Raw genomic sequence first — 22,484 nt, forward strand, 5'->3', positions numbered from 1 at the left:
TCTTGAAAGATGATGATGAAGAGCCAACTACAGAAGAAATTTGTTTGAATGAATGGTTTGGAAAACTGACAAGTTGATAATGAGACACTTGTGCAACATTTGGGCATCTTTATTCTGGAGACATTTTACCAGCAGTTTGGAGAGATACATTGTGTATTTTTATGTATATACTTCTAAGCTGTTGTATTCTGGGCACCTCTGCAAAAACAGTGATTATGTGTGAGTGAGGTGAAAGTGTTGAATGATGATGAAAGTGTTTTCTTTTGGGGTATTTTCTTTCTCTTTGGGTCACCCTGCCTCGGTGGGAGACGGCCGACTTGTTGGAAAAAAAGAAAAAAAAAAATTCACCAGCCAGTGGCTTCCTCAGTCCAATGCAGAGGAAGGTGAAAGATGTGGAGTTGGAGGTAATCAGTCCCTTAGCCAATTTGTTCAGTCCAGGCTGGTGGACTGATTACCTCAAACTCTTCCTCATCTTCCACCTTTCTCTGCATTTGACTGAAGAAGCCACTGGCTGGTGAAATGTTTTCAGAATAAAGATACACAAATGTTGCACAAGTGCAGGGGAAACATTGCATTAATTAAATTCTCAACTGCAGAGAACAGAAAAATGAGAATGAAGTGTCACTGCAAACTGTTCGTAAGTTGCAGACTTGTTTGCTGGAAAGGACCATGACTCATCTCAAAGCAGTGTTGTAAAACATGCTCTAAAACAGATGCTTGGACCTTATTGTCTGTTGTATAAAGAACTGCAGGGTAAAACAAACAAGCATCATATGACAGAGTACCTGAGTACTTCACTGCAACCAACTGATGAAGCTGCATCAACACAAGAGCTCCAACCTTCAACATCAAAAAAGTCCCAATCTCTAACCTCAGCTTAATAGGACCACAGCTGCTCTCTCCACCCTGAACTTAACTTGAAGGTAAGTAACAAATAATATACAGTACATACTAATGTAACCATTTCTTGGCTAATGTACTCTTTTAATTGTCTAAACTTCGTTAGACTTCAGGCATTTCACCACAGAGCATCATCATTGACAATGTTGGGAGGGAAAAACTATTTTCCTCTAATTTTTTTTCTCTCTCTCATGCAGGTCTGAGGAACGTAACCCTATTTTTCCCATGTTTTTCAATCCAGAAGTTGCAGAAATTATTAGTAATGCCTTCATGCCATTATCACAGAATTTTGGCACAACCTAATTTAAAATTAAACCTATGTCTTTATTGGCAAAAGGGGCAGGAAAAAATGAATTGCAAAAGTTTTATGCCAATAACACATTTGCGTTCAAGTGGCAAGGAAGGTATGATGTTCCATTTTTCACAACCATTCGTAAAGACATAAGGGTTCAAAATTAAAAGTTTGATAGAAATCCAATTAAAAGTTTGATAAACCCAAAGCACTGGTTAACAAACAAAAAAATGTGTTTTTGGTGGTCAAATCCTGAAAGGTAAATTGGTCCTGTGGAATGTTAGAAAGTCTCTAATGAGGTACATAAAACTATCACTGATGTATCAATGCTTCATACATCATAATAAAGGAAGGAAACTAACACAAAGCACCTTCCTTCTAAAGCTTCACATCCCATCCATAGAAAAAACTATTTTACTATTATGTAAATCACTAATCACTCAAATATCTTGTCAAACTTTGTTTCTCAGGGTAATACGTTTGAAATTTTATTTTTATTCTTTAATTTTTCACAATAGTGAAAACAATTACCAACTTCGTAACACTAAATTTCTGGCATAATATGCATTTCTGATTCCCGAAAATTTTGTTGAGAAATTAATAAATAAATAATGGAAGCATTTTGTAAAGGTGCATATGCACCTTTTTTGTATTTTGGTTTTCTTACTAAACTTTAACATACTCTTAACATGCAAAGCTTGGTTTTCACATACTAAAAGGACAACTATGACAGCTCAAGCCACATGGTAAAGCAGTATTACCAGAGCATCAGCATTTTGGGAGGTACATTTGATTATATTAATGTGCATCAAGCATTTCACTAGTAGTCCAGTCACCAACACCTATTTTACCAAGAAGTACATTTCAAGGGCCCTAAGAAACACCAACTAAGTGTCCACAAAGTCCTTTTCAGATTTTAAACATGTCTTACAACAAAATGGTAAATAAAAAATGCAGTTTTCTGTGGGATACCCAATGTAATAGTTTTTTTATAGCTTCACTGTTGTCTGATCTACGTAGCCTCAATATGTGCACCTTTTGTGGGCCATAAAACATATGAAATCCCGGCTCATTTGTGTATGGGTCAACATATCAAGTGATTTCTGATGCCATCATTTATTCTAGTATGAAGTGTTTTAATATTAGGTACTGGTATCTTGAAAAAAATCTTTCACAAACTGCCACAAGATGAGGTCGTAAGGAATAAGACCAGGGAAATGTGGGGTACCAGGGCCACCAGGCCCAAATCATCTACCAGGGAATTTCATGTTATGATAACTTGATATTATATGCAGAGACTTGTACTGTTACATCTTTTACCATGTTGTTATAATAATTTTTGTAATCAGAAAAGGAATTTGTCCCATGTAGGGATGCAACTAAAAGACAGAATGATGTACATCAAGCAACAGTAATGTGCTACAATAACAGCAACTGACTAAAAGTAAATGCTACTCTATTTCTTTAATGGCTACCTTCAAGGTTGAACTTGAGACCCCAGCGCTCCGATTCATACTGAAGCCAAGTTTTTTCTGCTTCAAGTGAGAGCTGGCCTGATGGAAGAGGAATCATGAGGAGAAATCATTAGCACTTCATAAGACTACCAGGCTAAGTCTGTGATGCCAAATTTAGATTTCATTTGTCTCAGCTAGTCATGGCATTTATAAATAAAACCTATCATCACCAAACACTCTAGAAGAGTACATTATATTAGTTTATTTATCAAATTCAGAATAATGCTTACCATATTTAGCATATACTACTATATTAGTACCATTCATTTTAAAGCCTCATGCCAGTCCATTCCTATTTATACCTGTTATGTAGATAGCAGTTATGGCTAATGAGTAGAATTTAGGATTTCAATGCAGTGTTTGTGAAAGATGAACTGTGGCGAGTCATTAAGGTACACCTGGCTTGACTTAGCATAAGATCTCATCACTTGTATGTTAAGGAGGCTGGGAAACTATATACACCACCATAGGAAATGATATTCATCAATCTTTAAGGTAAAAATAATAAATAAAAATATATTTAGATATTCAATTATCCTGTGCAATATGAAATAACATTTTTGTAACAACATAATGCACGTTAATTGATGTTTAACTGCAAGAAAACAAGAGAGTAATGATGAATTAGTTTGTTTTAATTTTTTTTTTTTAAACAAATCGGCCGTCTCCCACCGAGGCAGGGTGACCCAAAAGAAAATCCCCAAAAAGAAAATACTTTAATCATCATTCAACACTTTCACCTCACTTACATATAATCACTGTTTTTGCAGTATACGTATAAAGATACACAACATATCCCTCCCAACTGCCAATATCCTAAACCCCTCCTTAAAGTGAAGGCATTGTATGTACTTCCCATTTCCAGGACTCAAGTCCGGCTATATAAAAACAACCGGTTTCCCTGAATCCCTTCACTAAATATTACCCTGCTCACACTCCAACAGCTCGTCATGTCCCAAATACCATTCGTCAAAATTTACTCCTAACACGCTCGCACGCGCTTGTTGGAAGTCCAAGCCCATCTCCCACAAAACCTCCTTACCCCCTCCCTCCAACCTGTATGAGGACGACCCCTACCCCGCCTTCGTTCCCCTATAGATTTACACATTCTCCATGTCATTCTACTTTGATCCATTCTCTCTAAATGACCAAACCACCTCAACAACCCCTCTTCAGCCCTCTGACTAATATTTTTATTAACTCCACACCTTCTCTTAATTTCCACACTCCGAATTTTCTGCATAACATTTACACCACACATTGATACATTGCCCTTAGACAGGACATCTCCACTGCCTCCAACCGCCTCCTCGCTGCAGCATTTACAACCAAAGCTTCATACCCATATAAGCGTGTTGGTACTATTATACTTTCATACATTCCCTTCTTTGCCTCCATAGATAATGCTTTTTGTCTCCACATATACCTCAACACACCACTCAACTTTTTTCCTTCATCAATTCTATAATTACCCTCATCCTTCATAAATCCATCTGCTGACACGTTAACTCCCAAATACCCGAAAACATTCACTTCCATACTCCTCCTCCCCAATTTGATATCCAATTTTTCTTTATCTAAATCATTTGATACCCTTATCACCTTACTCTTTTGTATGTTCACTTTCAACTTTCTACCTTTACATACACTCCCAAACTCGTCCACTAACCTTTGCAATTTTTCTTCAGAATCTCCAATAAGCAGAGTATCGTCAGCAAAAACTAACTGTCAATTCCCATTTTGTATTCGATTCCCCATAATTTAATCCCACCCCTCTCCCGAACACCCTAGCATTTACTTCTTTTACAACCCCATCTATAAATATATTAAACAACCATGGTGACATTACACATCCCTGTCTAAGACCTACTTTTACCGAGAAGTAGTCTCCCTCTCTTCTACACACCCTAACCTGAGCCTCACTATCCTCATAAAAACTCTTTACAGCATTTAGTACCTTACAACCTATTCCATATACTTGCAACATCTGCCACAGTGCTCCCCTATCCACTATCATTCGCCTTTTCTAAATCCATAAATGCAATGAAAACTTCCCTACCTATATCTAAATAATGTTCACGTATATGCTTCAATATAAACACTTGATCTACACATCCCCTACCCACTTTAAAACCTCCTTGCTCATCCGCAATCCTACATTCTGTCTTTCCTCTAATTCTTACAATAACAACCCTACCGTACACTTTTCCTGGTAAACTCGGTAAACTTATTCCCCTATAATTTTTACAATCTCTTTTGTCCCCCTTCCCTTTATATAAAGGGACTATACATGCTCTCTGCCAATCCCTAGGTACCTTCCCCTCTTTCATACATTTATTAAACAAAAATACCAACCACTGCAACACTAGATCGTTTAACAATGTCATGATCCCGTCAGTTCCAGCTGCTTTACCCCATTTCATTCTACGTAATGCCTCACATACCTCCCCCACACTCACATCCTGCTCTTCTTCACTCCTAAAAGATGGTATACCTCCTTGGCTAGTGCATGAAATTACTGCCTCCCTTTCTTCGGCGACATTTAAAAGTTCCTCAAAGTATTCTCGCCTTCTACCCAATAACTCCATCTCCCCATCTACTAACTCTCCTACTCTGTTTTTAACTGACAAATCCATTCGTTCCCTAGGCTTTCTTAACTTGTTTAGCTCACTCCAAAAATTTTCTCATTTTCATTAAAATTTCTTGACAGTGCCTCTCCCACTATCATCTGCTTTCCTTTTGCACTCTCTCTCACCACTCTCTTCACCTATCTTTTACTATCCATATACTCTGCTCTTCTTATAACACTTCTGCTTTGTAAAAACCTCTCATAAGCTTCCTTTTACTCTTTTATCACACCCTTTACTTCATCATTCCACCAAACACTCCTCTTTTCACCTGCACCCACCCTCCTATAACCACAAACTTCTGCCCCACATTCTAATACTGCATTTTTAAAAATATTCCAACCCTCTTCAACCCCCCCCCACACACACACTATTCACACTTGCACCAACCCACCTTTCTGCCAATAGTTGCTAATATCTCACTCGAACTTCCTCCTCCCTTTATTTATACACTTTCACCTCCCTCTTACTTGTTGTTGCCATTTTCCTCTTGTCCCATCTACCTCTTACTCTAACTGTAACAACTAAATAATGATCCGATATATCAGTTGCCCCTCTATAAACGTGTACATCCTGGAACCTACCCATCAACCTTTTATCCACCAATACGTAATCTAACAAACTTTCATTATGTGCTATATCATACCTTGTATATTTATTTATCCTCTTTTTCATAAAATATGTATTACTAATTACCAAACCTCTTTCTACACATAGCTTAATTAAAGGCTCCCCATTTTCATTTACCCATGGAACCCCAAATTTACCTACTACTCCCTCCACAACATTTTTACCCACTTTAGCATTGAAATCCCCAACCACAAGTACTCTCATACTTGGTTCAAAACTTCCCTCATTCACTCAACATTTCCCAAAATCTCTCTTCTCAAGGTGCATATACACTTACTATAACCCACTTTTCACATCCAACCTTTATTTTACTCCACATAATCTTTGAATTAATACATTTATAGTCCCTCTTTTCCTGCCATAGCTTATCCTTCAACATTATTGCTACTCATTCTTTAGCTCTAACTATTTGAAACCCCTGACCTAATCCCATTTATTCCTCTCCACTGAAACTCTCCACCCCCTTCAGCTTTGTTTCACTTAAAGCCAGGACATCCAGCTTCTTCTCATTCATAACATCTACAATCATCTCTCATATCACTCACACAACATCCACGCACATTCAGAAATCCCACATTGACAATTTTGTTCTTATCCTTTCTAGTAATTATTACAGGAAAAGGGGTTACTAGCTCTCTGTTCCCCACATTTTAGTTGACTTCTACAACACACATGGCTTACGGAGGAAATATTCTTATTCCACTTCCCCATGGATATAAAAGGAAAAGTAATAAGAACAAGAACTTACTTACTTTCTTTCAACAAACCAGCCATATCCCACTGAGGCAGGGTGGCCCAAAAAGAAAAACAAAAGTTTCTCCTTTTAAATTTAGTAATTTATATAGAAGGGGTTATTAGCCCCTTGCTCCAGGCATTTTAGTCGCCTCTTACAACACGCATGGCTTACGGAGGAAGAATTCTGTTCCACTTCCCCATGGAGATAAGAGAAAATAAACAAGAACAAGAACTAGAAAGAAAATAGAAGAAAACCCAGAGGGGTGTGTATATATATGCTTGTACATGTATGTGTAGTGTGACCTAAGTGTAAGTAGAAGTAGCAAGACGTACCTGTAATCTTGCATATTTGTGAGAGACAAAAGACACCAGCAATCCTACCATCATGTAAAATAATTACAGGCTTTCGTTTTACACTTACTTGACAGGATGGTAGTACCTCCCTGGGTGGTTGCTGTCTACTAACCTACTACCTATAATAATATGATGCTCTTCTGTTTTCTGTCTGGGAGATTAGGTTTTGTAGCCCCCCCTCCCCCCACTCACTCTGAACCAACATGGCAAGAAGCAGGTGCTTGTGTACTTTGTGGGCAAGTTTTTGGGGTATTCAGAAAATAAAAGGTGCTCTGGGGTTGTTACCTGATGATGTTGCAGTTCAACAACGCTGAGAGTGCTTGGAAATACAGTGGAACCTCAGTTTTCGTTAAGTTCGCTTTTCGACTACTTTTTACACCAAAATATTGTCCCAGTTTTCGTTCATCACCTTGGTTTTCGTCTGCTGTACCGAACATGTTTGTCTGCCCACGTCCACACAACACATCCCACACACACATTGAGTCAGTCTGGCTTTGTTTCTTGCCGAGTGAACATTACCCTGTGCATTCATACGAATCATTTTGTAATAATCTATTGTTTTTTGTGCTTGTTTAATGAGTGTGACTGCAAATTAAGCACCATAGTGCCAAAGAAAGCTCCGAGTGCCAGCCCTCTGTTAAAGAAGGTGAGAAACACGTTAGAATTCAATGGTGGTAGAGGGTGGTATCGATGGTGGTAAAGATAACCTCTCCTCCCTCTCTCCTCCTCGCCGTCTTCCATACTCCAACAAGAGACTTTAATAAAGGTAAAAGTGATTTAAATATTCATTTATCCATTTCATTAGTGCTTTATAATTATTTCTCATTGATTTCTGTATGTAAAACTATAGTTATTCTCTATAAAATGTTATTTTTTTGTTAATATTTCTGGGAGTCTGGAACAGATTAATTGGATTTACATAATTTCTTATGGGAAATATTGCTTCAGTTTTCGTCAAATTCGGTTTTCGTCAGACCCTCTGGATTATTATTATTATAATCAAAAAGAAGCGCTAAGCCACAAGGACTATACAGCGCTGCAGGGCAGGAAGGAAGCGAGGGCATCAGGTGGCAAAAGGGAGATGGATGAGCAACAGGTTACGGATAACAGCGGGGCAGTGGATGGTGAAAGGGTAAAGGGCAGCAAGAGACTGAACCAGAAAGGGCTGAGGGGAGTGCGAAAAGTATCATCAGAGTTTGTGGAGTAAATCAGTCGTTGTCAAGAAGTCAATGAGAGAGTCAGGATTAAAGGAGGGTCCATCAGCAAGAAGGGAAGGTAAAGAGAGAGTAGGAGAACGAAGACGACGTTGGAGGTAAATTCTGCGTGCTCGTTGATAGAGAGGGCAGTCTAACAGAATGTGGCTAATCGATACTGGAACTTGACACTGCTCACAGAGAGGAACAGGGTGCCTCTCCATGAGATACCCATGAGTAAGACGAGTGTGGCCAATGCGAAGGCGGGAGAGAGTGGTCTCCCAACCTCGGCACTGATGACAAGAAGACGGCCAGTAACCTATGCTCGGTTTAATAGAATGAAGTTTGTTACCGAGCAGAGTTGACCAACGTTGTTGCCAACGGGTGCGAAGGTGGGTAGCTATTGCAGCAAAATAGTCCAGAAATGGAACACCTCGATAGGAAATTGGTAGGTCATATACTGCTGACCGCGCAGCAGTGTCTGCCTGTTCATTGCCCTGTACGGCGACATGACCAGGGACCCAACAAAAAACAATATCTTTATGTTTGGTAGAGATACGGCGTAGCCAAAGTTGGATACGGAGAACTAGGGGATGAGATGTATCAAATTTTCGTATAGCTTGTAGAGCACTAAGGGAGTCTGAGACTACTACAAATGATGACACAGGCATAGATGCGATACGAATAAGTGCTGCAAGAATGGCATACAGTTCAGCAGTAAAAATGCTAGCTGAAGATAGTAAATGCCCTCGTACGACGCTGTCCGGAAACACTGCTGCGAATCCGACGCCGTCTGAAGACTTAGAGCCATCTGTGTACACAGCGGTGGCATGAGAATGGGAGTGGAAGTGATCAAGAAAAAGAGAGCGGGAAGCCACCGTAGGCAGTTGAGCTTTCGAGCAAGGGAGTGAGAAAGAACAGATCCGAACAGCTGGAACTTCCCAGGGGGGTAGGGAAAAGTGAGATGCTACATGAACATATAAAGGTGGTAACTGAAGGGAAGACAAGAGTGAAAGTAGGCGAAGAGAAAAGGGACGGAGCAAACAGGGGCGGCGAACGAATAAAGAATGTCTACTAATATCGGTGACCATTCTATAAATGGAAGGATTGTGTAGATCGTGAGAGCGTACATAGTAACGAAGGCAATGGGCATCACGGCGATCAGACAAGGATGGAACATTTGCTTCTGTATAGAGGCTCTCAACAGGGGAAGAGCGAAAAGCACCAAGGCACAAACATAAGCCTTGGTGATGGATAGAGTTAAGGCTAGAGAGAGTAGCAGGAGAGGCCGCGGAATAAATCTGGTCACCATAATCGAGTTTCGATAAAACGAGGGCTGAATGTAGGCGAAGCAGAGTTCGACGATCAGCTCCCCAGGAAAGATGAGCAAGGGTTTTAAGAAGGTTTAGCCGGCTGTGACAAGTTGCCTTCAGAGAGGTAATGTGAGGTTTCCAGGTTAACCGACGGTCAAAGAGAAGGCCTAGAAACCTGACTGTATCACGTTCGGGGATACGGGAGCCATAGAGATACAAAGGATGATCGGAGATAACAGAGCGTCTAGTGAAAGTAATTTGGTGAGTTTTGGTACTTGAAAATTTAAACCCATGTGTGGTGGCCCAAGTGGAAACACGGTCGACCGCATGCTGGAGAGAAACTGCAATAAGGTGACAGTCAGCGCCTGCACAAGCAATAGCGAAGTCATCAACATAGAGTGATGACCAAATATTGGGTGGAAGAACAGAGGCCAAATCATTTATAGCAAGGAGAAAAAGTGTTGTGCTTAGAACACATCCCTGAGGGACACCTTCAGCTTGGACGAAGTCCGGGGAAAGAACATTATTGACTCGAACACGGAAATGTCTGTCAGTTAAAAAGTTCTTAAGGAAGGATGGTAGATTGCCTCGGAGGCCTAAGGAATGGGCCTGGGCCAAAATATTATACCTCCAAGTTGTGTCATATGCCTTCTCAAGGTCAAAAAATATGGCAATAACTGAGTGATTATTCGCAAAGGCATTACGAACATACGTATCCAAGCGTAGTAAGGGGTCTATGGTAGAACGACCCTTACGAAAGCCATATTGACTAGCGGAGAGACTGTTGCGAGTCTCTAAATACCACATTAAACGTCGATTTACGAGGCGTTCCATCACTTTGCAAACTGCACTTGTAAGAGCGATGGGGCGATAGTGGGAGGCATCATGTCCTGTAGTACCCGGTTTGCGGAAAGGGAGAACAATGGCAGATTTCCACAGCTGGGGAAGAACTCCTTGTGCCCAAATAAGATTGAAGAGGTGTAAGAGGACTACAAGGGCTGACCGATGTAAATGTTGTAACATACGAATATGAATGTCATCAGGCCCAGCTGCCGATGATCGGCAAGCTGAGAGCGTTGCCTCCAGTTCGTGAAGTGTAAAAGGCACATTATACTGTTCTTCTCCGAGAGAAGAAAAGTCCTCGGGTACTAACTCTCTGGCAGACTTTGAGGAAAGAAACGAGGGGCATAGATGGAGCCCTCGGGAAATACGGACCAGATGTGTGCCAAGTTCAATGGCAACGTCGAGAGGGTTTGCTATATCAACACCAGTGACCCGTAGAACAGGAGCCGGGTCAGGAGAGTATTTACCACTCAATTTCCTCACTTTTTTCCAGACTGCACTCATAGAAGAAGCAGAGGTGATGGTGGAAACATAGTCTCGCCAACAAGTGCGTTTAGCTTCACGGATGACACGGCGAGCGATCGCACGCTTCTGCTTAAAATCAACAAGTCTCAGCGGTTCTATTGTACCGGTACCTGCCCCATGCAGCACGTTTCAAACGTACTGCACGAGCACAAGCAGGAGACCACCAAGGCACGCACTTCTGAGAATGCCTGCCTGAGGTTTGGGGTATAGAATGAGAAGCTGCGGTATAAACTGATGTCGAGAAGATGTGTAGGAGCTCATCAATGGAGGATGAAGAAGGAACCTCACTAAAAGCAGTGAGGTGTGAGTAAAGATCCCAATTTGCCCGATCAAATTGCCAGCGAGGGCTACGGAAAGGTGGTGAATAGGAAGGAGAAGTAAGAATGATCGGAAAATGATCGCTGTCATGTAAGTCTGGTAGAACAGACCAGGTGAAGTCTAGTGCAGTGGAGGAAGAGCAGACTGATAGAGCGATGCAAGAGAGAGTATGAGTACGAGGATCAAAATGGGTGGGAGTACCCGTATTTAAAACATGGAGGGGGTGAGAGGCAAGAAAAGCCTCCAACTGAATGCCACGTGAGTCACAATGAGACCCCCCCCAGAGGAAATGGTGGGCATTAAAATCACCAAGTAACAGAAGTGGTGGTGGTAAGGATGAAACAAGAAAGGCAAAGTCTGGGATAGAAAATGCTCGAGAAGGAGAGAGATATAAAGAACATATTGTAAACCACTTATTCAAGTGGATACGGGCTGCAGTGTAATGCAGCGAGGTATGGACAAATAGTTGACAGTACGGAATATCATTGCGTAGAAGAAGGGCACTTTCATTAAAGGTCCCATCTGAGAAAGGATCCGAAGAATACAATAAATTATAGCCTGAGATAGGTTGGAAAACAGCCGAGTGTAATTTTGGTTCTTGTAAGCAAGCACCAACAGGGGAAAACCTGGAAAGCAACATCTGAAGCTCACCCCGATTACCCCTGAGGCCGCGGATATTCCACTGTAAATAGGCCATGATTGGCGATGAAGAAAATATCAGGAATCTGTAGGTAAAGGCACCTACGGACTAGAGGGGTTAGAAAAGTCAACGTGTGGTGGCATTGGAAGATGTTCAAGTAGCGAAGGAACGGAGCGTTGCGAAGAATGGGGTTGTGAAGATGGAGGAGAGGGAAGAGAAGGAACAGGAAGTGAATCAGTGTCCATTGAAGGTTTAGTCTCTGCAATATATTCTGAAATGGCTTCAAGTGTTTCTGAATTCAAAGATGTATGGGAAACCGTATTGGAGATAGGAGGAGGAGGGTGAGTAAAGATTGGGACAGTAATGGACTGTACCAAAGTAGAGGGGGAGGGAAAAGTGTAAGGGACTGGAGATGAAGTGTGGGGGGGGACAGAAGAGGTAGAAACCTGGGAGGTGACAGAAGAGGGAGAAACTTGGGAGGGGACGGGGGTGGAAGGCATAGTACGAGGAGGAGGGTGAATCTCCACACTTGTAATAGAGCCAGAGAGAGGGGAAGAACTAGGTACAGAGACTGGAAAGGTAAAGTGTGGAGGTGGAAGAAGGGAAGGAAGGGGCAAAGAAGATTTGAGCAATGTGGATTTTTTTGACTTCTGAGTAGAGGGGCGATTGGTATTAGGTGTCGTACGAGGTCTTGTCGATACTGGGGCTTGTGAGGAAGGACGCGAAGATGTGAGAACAGACTGAGTTGTAGTCGGGACGTCAGAGCCAAGGACAGCAAAAGGATTAGATGCCGTAGTGGCTATGGGAGGGGTAACAACAGAGGAGGCTGCAGAAGATGGGACCCCAGAAGTGGGGGGACGTTTGGAAACACGAGAATAAGAAACACGGGGTAGTCTCCCTTGGAGGCGGAGATGAGTAACTGCCATAGCATAAGGGAGACCTTCTGCCTCTTTGAGGCAACGGATTTCACGTTCATTTAAGTAGACCTGGCAACGGCGGGAGTACGAAGGGTGAGCTTCATTACAATTAAGGCAAGATGGAGGTTGACTGCAAGATGTATTAGAATGGTCGTCGGCACCACAGACTGGGCATTCGGCCATAGATCTGCAATATTTCGCTGGGTGACCAAAACGCCAGCAATTTCTACATTGTTGCGGTGTAGGTATCACCTTTCGAACTTGTAACCGATGTCCCGCGACATATACAGAGGACGGGAGTTCTCGGCTGTCAAAAGTTAAACGAGCCACATTGCAAGGGTAACGTCTCCGCCCCCGGGCAGGAAGGACATAAGTGTCTACTTTGAGGATTGGGAGATCCTGGAGTTCCAGATGTTCAAAAATGTCATTGCCACATGACTGGAAATTCTGTTGGACTATGGTATGGGGCAGAATGACAGTACCACTACAAGAATTGAGAGAAAGATGTTTTTCAATAGTGATAGGAGTAGTATCGATATTCGAAAGGAGAGAAAGATCATGAGCTTGGGTAGCATTCTGGACAGTGACGATGCGCGTACCGCTCTTGAGAGCGTGAAATGAAATATCTCTGCCAACATGACGCAGGAGCGCTTTGGCAATACTATGGTCAGAAAGGTAGGCAGAAGAAGAAGTTGGTCTTAAAGTAAAGAATTTAGTCCATTGTGTGGTCCGAAACTGAGCGTGGAGAGGGAGTGCTTGACGTGTCGGTCGTTTCCGAGTAGAATGGGAAGGTAACGACGGAGCATCATCAGGAGATTGACGTTGGCGTTTAGGAGTAGGACCGGAGTTGGTCCGGCAGGAAATGGGTGGGCGATTCGAAAATTGCCGTACCGTAGAGGGAGAAGCCGGAAGCATAGTCAAAGGAGAGCGGAGTTCAGACAAATCGAAGGAGTCAGTCGAAGCCCCGGTACCTGAAGCGGGTGAGGAAACAGCACCAGCAAGAGGTACAGGGGCATCAGGAGTGTCCGAAGAGTGGTCTAAACACAAGGCAGGGTCAGAATGGGGTGCGGTATCAAGAAGGGGCCCGGGGGTAGTGGTTTCATGGACTAGGGCTGCCATGGTTAGGTTACTCCTTTGCTTTTTGTTTTTAAGAAAAAAAAAGAAAGAAGAAAAGAAAATAAAAATAAAAAAAAGAATAAAAAAAGGGGGGAGCGGGGAGGAATAGTTCCCAGGAGGAATGAAAGGGCCGGAAATCCCCCTCCGCGCCCAAGAGGACTCGACACCGCTAGTAGCGCAGATGCAGCATGGAACCCGTGCCATACCCTACCCTTCATGCCAGTAAACCAGCAATCTAGGATAGCAACCTCACATCTGCCGAGCTACCTCGGTGGACAAAAGAGAGGGCGGCCGGATATCCGCCACAAAGCATACCTCCTTCAGCCACCACCCCCGGAATCCGAAAGGTGGCTTCCAGAGATACACCCGTCGCCCAAAAGACACCCAAAGCTACTCCGGGATACCGGAGAGGGATCGGGACATCCCTAGGCAATCCAGATTCCACGGCAAACTACGCCACCGCCAAGAAACCTCAACGGAATGGGATGGACCCCGGTGTCCTTTCCCCTACCTAGGAACTAGCGCACCTGTGGGAGAAATCACGAAGGCTAAAAAGAGGAAGGGCAAAAGGGAGGGGTGAGGAGGAGGAGGAGGAATGGAAAAAGGGGAGGATGGGATAGGGGAGGGGAGAATGGGGGGTAATTAGGTTCGGTCTGAGGAAGAAGACCGACAGGGCTAATTCCTCAGACCAAGAGCCTCTTCACCACGCCAAGGAGCCCCCCTTGAAGAGGCAGACCCTCTGGAATGAAATGAAGACGAAAGCTGAGGTTCAACTGTAATAATATTACTGGGAGCAGCCATGTGGTAAGGGGCTCATGAAACCCCAGGCTGCAATTTTACTGTGATTACAGGGCAAGTCTGAGATTTTGTCATTATTTAATGGTACTGTAGTGAATAGCATTTATGCCACGAAAGGTAACACAGCTCGACAATTTATTTTTGTGTATCTACCTTGTAAATACTGTAAATATTAAAATGCTTGTTTCTGATATACAGCTGTTTTTCTGAAACCATTATTAAATATTCTGTGGTTTAGCATACCAAAGTATGGTGCTATATGTGTTGATATCTTTAAAGGAAGTATTTATCTAAGGAATATGTCATACCCTAGAATAATAGTTATCTTGTGCATGGTAAAAGGAGGCAAGTTATCTCCTTTTTTTACACAGGACCTCGTATACATATAATAATAACCGTAGACATGAAATAAGAGTGAATTTAAAAAGACCGGTAATATATAGTTGGTGAACCTGAGAAGTTTAGAAAGGGTGCTTATGGCCCCGTCACATTTTAACAGGTCTAGAAGTCGATGTGCTAAAGGAGCTCGATATGAATCCCACAGGTCTATGTAATCAGACAAAACTGCAACAATACCATCACTAGCACGTCCTTCAATTTTTTCAATGCCAAGATATTTATGAACAAAATATTTTCTGTATTCAAATGGGTGAATAATATACATCTAGTCAAGTATCCTTGTGCATCATTTTAACTTCCTTAGTGTGCCAAAACAAAGCAATTTTTCCACACTGCTCAAAATCATTACTCACTGCACAACACTTTGTTGTACACAATCCGCACTTATTCTCTATTACCACCTTAAATACATACCTGTTTCACCACATAAATCATGGCTTATTATTTTTCTGAGGACTGCCATAGCACCATCTACAATTTGTCATGTTTTATTACAATTCTTCACCATTCTCACTTCTGGCATGTGTTTCATATTGCTATTCCTTATCAAGAAATATGCTATTTGCTATTCCAAGACTTCCTCCACATTTTCACATTGTTCCTAAATCTATGTACAGTACAGCCTCTCCTCACTTAGTGACATACTCGTTTACTAATGACTTATGACAGGCTCTCTCACCAGTATGTGTATCTAAATGTACATTAGTGTTGATTTCCTCTATTCTGTTTATTACAATATTTTTTTTTTTTCAACAAGTCGGCCGACTCCCATCGAGGCAGGGTGACCCAAAAAAGAAAGAAAATCCCCAAAAAGAAAATACTTTCATCATCATTCAACACTTTCACCACACTCGCACATTATCACTGTTTTTGCAGAGGTGCTCAGAATACAACAGTTTAGAAGCATATACATATAAAGATACACAACATATCCCTCCAAACTGCTAATATCCCAAACCCCTCCTTTAAAGTGCAGGCATTGTACTTCCCATTTCCAGGACTCAAGTCCGACTATATGAAAATAACCGGTTTCCCTGAATCCCTTCACTAAATATTACCCTGCTCACACTCCAACAGATCGTCAGGTCCCAAGTACCATTCGTCTCCATTCACTCCTATCTAACACGCTCACGCACGCTTGCTGGAAGTCCAAGCCCCTTGCCCACAAAACCTCCTTTACCCCCTCTCTCCAACCCTTTCGAGGACGACCCCTACCCCGCCTTCCTTCCCCTATAGATTTATATGCTTTCCATGTCATTCTACTTTGATCCATTCTCTCTAAATGACCAAACCACCTCAACAACCCCTCTTCTGCCCTCTGACTAATACTTTTATTAACTCCACACCTTTTCCTAATTTCCACACTCCAAATTTTCTGCATAATATTTACACCACACATTGCCCTTAAACAGGACATCTCCACTGCTTCCAACTGTCTCCTCACTGCTGCATTTACCACCCAAGCTTCACACCCATATAAGAGTGTTGGTACTACTATACTTTCATACATTCCCTTCTTTGCCTCCATAGATAACGTTTTTTGACTCCACATATACCTCAACGCACCACTCACCTTTTTTCCCTCATCAATTCTATGATTAATCTCATCCTTCATAAATCCATCCGCCGACACGTCAACTCCCAAGTATCTGAAAACATTCACTTCTTCCATACTCCTCCTCCCCAATTTGATATCCAATTTTTCTTTATCTAAATCATTTGACACCCTCATCACCTTACTCTTTTCTATGTTCACTTTCAACTTTCTACCTTTACACACATTCCCAAACTCATCCACTAACCTTTGCAATTTTTCTTTAGAATCTCCCATAAGCACAGTATCATCAGCAAAAAGTAACTGTGTCAATTCCCATTTTGAATTTGATTTCCCAAAATTTAATCCCACCCCTCTTCCGAACACCCTAGCATTTACTTCCTTTACAACCCCATCTATAAATATATTAAACAACCATGGTGACATTACACATCCCTGTCTAAGACCTACTTTTACCGGGAAGTAGCCTCCCTCTCTTCTACACACCCTTACCTGAGCCTCACTATCCTCATAAAAACTCTTTACAGCATTTAGTAACTCACCACCTATTCCATATACTTGCAACATCTGCCACATTGCTCCTCTATCCACTCTATCATATGCCTTTTCTAAATCCATAAATGCAATAAAAACTTCCCTACCTTTATCTAAATACTGTTCACATATATGCTTCAATGTAAACACTTGATCTACACATCCCCTACCCACTCTGAAACCTTCTTGCTCATCCGCAATCCTACATTCTGTCTTACCTCTAATTCTTTCAATTATAACCCTACCGTACACTTTTCCTGGTATACTCAGTAAACTTATTCCTCTATAATTTTTAGTCTCTTTTGTCCCTTTTCCCTTTATATAAAGGGACTATACATACTCTCTGCCAATCCCTAGGTACCTTCCCCTTTTTCATACATTTATTAAACAAAAGTACCAACCACTCCAACTCTATATCCCCCCCTGCTTTTAACATTTCTGTTATGATCCCATCAGTTCCAGCTGCTTTACCCCCTTTCATTTTACGTAATGCCTCGCGTACCTCCCCCACACTTACATTCTGCTCTTCTTCACTCCTATATTACAGTATATTACAATATACGTACAGTAAATTGCTGCATAAATATTTAAAAATATATATACCAGAAATTTTATAAATGGTGCAAAGGTGACATTAAAGCAACATCAAAGTTGGCTGACGCAAATCCACTACAATATACATAGTATGCTCCTCACTTAGCGATAAATTTGTTTACTGATGTGGTCTTAGGAACGAAACTCCATCGTTAAGTTAGTCGAGGCTGTATTTAAATTACATTTGAGTACACTTCACTACCATTATTATCATCACAGTGGACCCTCGACCAACAATGGCATCGACTAATGATAATACAGACGATGTGTTTTTGCATAAAAATACTGGCTCGAACAACAATGAAAAACTCGGGTAAGGACATTCGTCCCGAACGCATCCGTCTGTCCGTCCAGCCTCAGCACGCCTTAGCTGCCCTGCCTTCAGCTAGCGTGCCATTGTTTACAAGCCAGTCTGGATGCTTTCAAGTGTACCTGCGATACATTGTGTATTATTCCAGTGTTTTTAGTGCTTGTAACTGCTAAATAAGCCACCATGGGCCCCAAGAAAGTTTCTAGTGCCATCCCTGTGGTAAAAAGGGTGAGAATTACTATGGAATTGAAGAAAGAGATAATTAATAAATTTGAAAGTGGAGTGCATGCCTCCAAGCTGGCCAGGTTCTAAAACAAACCCCAATAAACCATCGCTACTATCTTGGCAAACAAAGGCAATCAAGGAAGCTGTTGTTACGAAATGTGCAATTATGCTTTCAAAACAGAGATCACAAATATGTACTTGAAGATATGGAGAGACTGTTGTTGGTGTGGATAAACGAAAGAATTATCAGGAAATAGTGTTTCTCAGTCAATAATATGTGAAAAGGCAAAGCAGTTGCATGAAGATTTAATTAAAAAAAATGCCTGCAACTAGTGGTGATGTTAGTGAATTTAAGGCCAGCAAAGGTTGGTTTGAGAGATTTAAGAATCGTAGTGGCATACACATGTGATAAGGCATGGCGAGGCTGCCAGTTGTGACCAAAAAGCGGGTGAAAAATATGTGCAGGAATTCAAGGAGTACATAGACACTGAAAAATTAACAAGCGTTTAATTGTGACGAAACAGGCCGGTTTTGGAAGAAAATGCCAAATAGGACTTACATTACACAGGAGGAAAAAGCACTGCCAGGACACAAGCCTATGAAAGACAGGCTAATTCTAATGTTTTGTAGTAATGCTAGTGGGGATTGTAAAGTGAAGCCTCTACTCATGTATCACTCTGAAACTCCCAGTGTGTTCAAGAAAAACTGTGTCATCAAGGGTAATTTGCGTGTGATGTGGAGGGCAAACAGTAAGGCATGGGTCACTAGGGACATTTTCTATGATTGGTTCTATCATGTGTTTGGCCCCACTGTGAAAATTACCTCCTGGAAAATAAACTGGACTTCAAGTGCCTCCTGGTATTAGACAGTGCTCCTGCTCATCCTTCAGACTTGCCAGAGCAAATTGCAGGGGAGTCGAGTTTCATAAACGTGAAGTTCTTGCCTCCTAATACCACTCCTCTCCTCCAGAACATGGACCAAAGGTCATTTCAAATTTCAAAAAACTGTACACCAAAGCAGTGTTTCAAAAGTGCTTTGAAGTGACCTCAGACACTGAAGTGACCTTAAGAGAGTTTTGGAAAGATCAATTTAGTATCCTCAGTTGCATAAACCTTATAGGTAAGGCTTGGGAGGGAGTGACTAACAGGACCTTGAACTCTGCTTGGAAAAAATTGTGGCCACAATGTGTACAAGAGGGATTTTGAAGGGTTCGGGGCTAACCCTCAGGAGCCTATGCCAGTTGTGGAATATATTGCGTCATTGGGGAAGTCCATGGGGTTGGAGGTTAGTGGGGAGGATGTGGAAGAGTTGGTGGAGGATGACAATGAAGAACTAACCACTTTGAGCTGCAAAAGCATCTTGAAGTTCCATATGACCAGTTGTGAGTCTGCTCCACATGTTGAGATAGCTTTACAACCCAACGTGTCACCTACATATATGGCAACACCAGTGATGGTGTTCTGATGAACAGTAGCCAGAGTAGTGTCCGACTGATTAGAACATGCTGGACGGTCAAGAGACTGGAACTTTCTCATGGCACTTAGACTGTCAGTCTCCTTTTTCTGGGCCACATCTAACTTGGTGACAAAGGTCAACTTGCCAGTGTCATCAACTGAGTACAACATAGGACAACACTCATGCCCCACTGCAACCAGTGAGTTAAGTGAGACCCGGGTGACAGAAGTAAAGGGTAAGTACTCAGTTTTCAGCTGGGTTTTAGCCATTTCCTTGCCAGCAACAGCCACAGTGAGGCTTGAATCATGGCCGACCCAACACACTGTTACTATCACCAGAAAAACTGACTCTCTGCACCCATCCACCTCCTCCAGTAGAGTTAGAAAATTCCGTCATTAACTGGCCCAGAGGCATTTTTGCACCCCAGGGAGTTGGAGTTGGCTTGGGCTCAATGTCTTTAATCCATGCAGAAAATATGCACACCTTGAAATCAGGAGCTCCTGCAGCCAAAAGAATGTTATTGGGATGCCAGTCCAGGGTGGTGATAGTGAACCTGATGGGCTTCTTGAAGTGCTTTGATACCCACCAGTTATTTTCCTCCTCAAAGTAACACACCGATATCAGTCGTGCTCCTGATCCTACAGTAAACTCTTTTTCATTAGGAGACCACTTAACGTACGTGGCAGCACAGTTGATACGTACAAGTAGAAGAGTGGGACTCCATTTTCCATCTGCTCCACAAGTCCACACATAAGCATCTCGGTCCGCTCCACAAGTCACAATTCAGTTAGTGTTGGGAGCCCAGTCAATCCCTGTGACACGCAGGTCATGGCCCAGAAGTGTTTCTTGCAGTTTCCACTCTGATCCACACTGACCATATATATTCACCTCATTGTTGTCGAGGCTCAGTGCCACTTAGGTTTGGTCCTTGTTCCATGCATAACAGGTGATGGGTACAATGCCAAATTGAAACACTTGTCATGATGTATCACTTGGAGCAGGTGTACTGTAACACTAAATATGTCTTGATATTAGCTGACTCTGGTCAGTCTACGCTAACAACCTGGGAGCTACAACACTGTCTGTAGTTCAATGCCTCGTGTCTGTCTCTTTCTAAAAATTGGGACTACATTTGCCATCTTCCATACCTCAGGTAGTTACCCAGTTTCAATGGATGTGTTCAAGATCTTTGTTAGTGGCACACACAGCATCTCTGCTCCCTCTCTAAGGACCCACAGAGATGTTATCTGCTCCCACCATCTCATGTTGAGCTCCTCGCATACCTCTTGGTCATTTCTTGTGAACTCCCCACCTTCCTTCCTCAGCCTGATTACCTGGTCCTTGACTGTTGTTTTCCTACTGATGTGGCTATACAAGAGCTTCAGGTCAGACTTGACTTTTGATGCTAAGTCATTTTCATACTGTCGCTGAGCCTCCCTTCTTATCTGTGCATATTCATTTCTGGCTCTTGGACTGATCTCTATTTTCCTGGGTCCTTTGTCTTCTGTACTTTTTCCATACTCTAGTGCACCTAGTTTTTGCCTCCCTACACCTTTGGGTGAACCAAGGACTCGTTCTGGTCTTCCCATTATTTGTGCGCACGCATGCAAGTGAAAATTTAAAAATCTACTATAATGACTATAATCTGATTTTTTAATCAAGTTTTCACAGCGAGATACAGGTAATGTAGACAGATGCTGCTGAGGGGCTAAATGTGGATGCTACAAAAAAATTTCGGGCCATTAATGCTGGGAACCCAGGTAATAGTTCTGTGAAGAAATGTGGGGAGAATAATGACATACAAATGAAGCAGCAAGTCAACTTCAAAAAGTACAGTGGTACTCCGAGTTTCAAACCGCTCCCAACTTGAACAATTATGCAAGTGTATTTGTGTAAGTGCACTTGTGTCTTTTTGGTGGTCTGAAACGGACTAATCTAATTTCCTTATGGGAACAAATTCGTTCGGTATTGGCACTCGAACAGCATTCTGGAATGAAGTAAGTTCGAAACTCGGGGTACCACTGTATTTGGAATAATTCAAGATCATAAACGTCTCAAGAATTCCTGCAGTTATACTGGTGTCTATGCACATTAAAGCAGTTCAAGATGTTCAATGTAATGCAGTAAGTACAAGTCTTGAGGAAATGAGAATGGATAGTCAGTCAGTCTGCTTTTGGAAGCCAAAAACTATTGAAATGGTACTCAACAGATAGTAGAACTCTTTAGAAAGTTTAAAAATTATTTGATGAGCTAAACATGAGACAGTATAGTAATAATTCTGTTCCTGTAATTACAAATGGGTATTACGACTGCATTTGTAGTTTTCTGCTCGGCAGGAAACACTACCCGCATCAACTTGTCTCTATGGTCACTATTATCTCATATTTCATGACTCCATTGCTTTATATGGTGCAAAAGCTAGAGATTCCATCATACCTGCTTGTTTTTTCATCACCACTCTCTAAAGTTCCAATAGGACAGGGGACTAATGATGGAAAGACCCAGCAAATAGGAGAAGGGTAGCAGAAAAAACACATAACAGGCAGGGTAGGCTTCAAAATAGATGAATGAAGCAAATTAGAAAAGGAATACCATAACAGACTTAAGAAAATGAATAAAAATAACTGACAAGAAGGAACACATTTCCAGGTTAGAATAAAAAAAAATAGAAACCAAGATTAGGAGACAGAAGAGACT

The 22,484-nt window shown here is 41.9% G+C and overlaps 2 protein-coding genes across 2 annotated transcripts in view; both read right to left on the reverse strand.

The window, feature by feature from the left end:
• Nucleotides 1–22,484, reverse strand: part of RhoGAP71E (Rho GTPase activating protein at 71E) — a gene marked incomplete in the record, with an annotated part of 184,455 nt that overhangs the window by 49,169 nt on the left and 112,802 nt on the right. The window contains 1 exon segment of the mRNA XM_070086688.1: nucleotides 2,668–2,745. Within this exon segment, the coding sequence (XP_069942789.1) occupies nucleotides 2,668–2,745 (78 nt within the window).
• Nucleotides 19,541–22,239, reverse strand: Arpc1 (Actin-related protein 2/3 complex, subunit 1A). Its single transcript, XM_070086851.1, is given in 3 exon segments — nucleotides 19,541–20,102; nucleotides 20,104–20,761; nucleotides 22,224–22,239. Coding segments are annotated over 3 exon segments (1,221 nt in total). The 3' UTR covers nucleotides 19,541–19,555.

Source organism: Cherax quadricarinatus, chromosome 19, assembly GCF_038502225.1.
Source record: "Cherax quadricarinatus isolate ZL_2023a chromosome 19, ASM3850222v1, whole genome shotgun sequence".
NCBI classification, from domain to species: Eukaryota; Metazoa; Arthropoda; class Malacostraca; order Decapoda; family Parastacidae; genus Cherax; species Cherax quadricarinatus.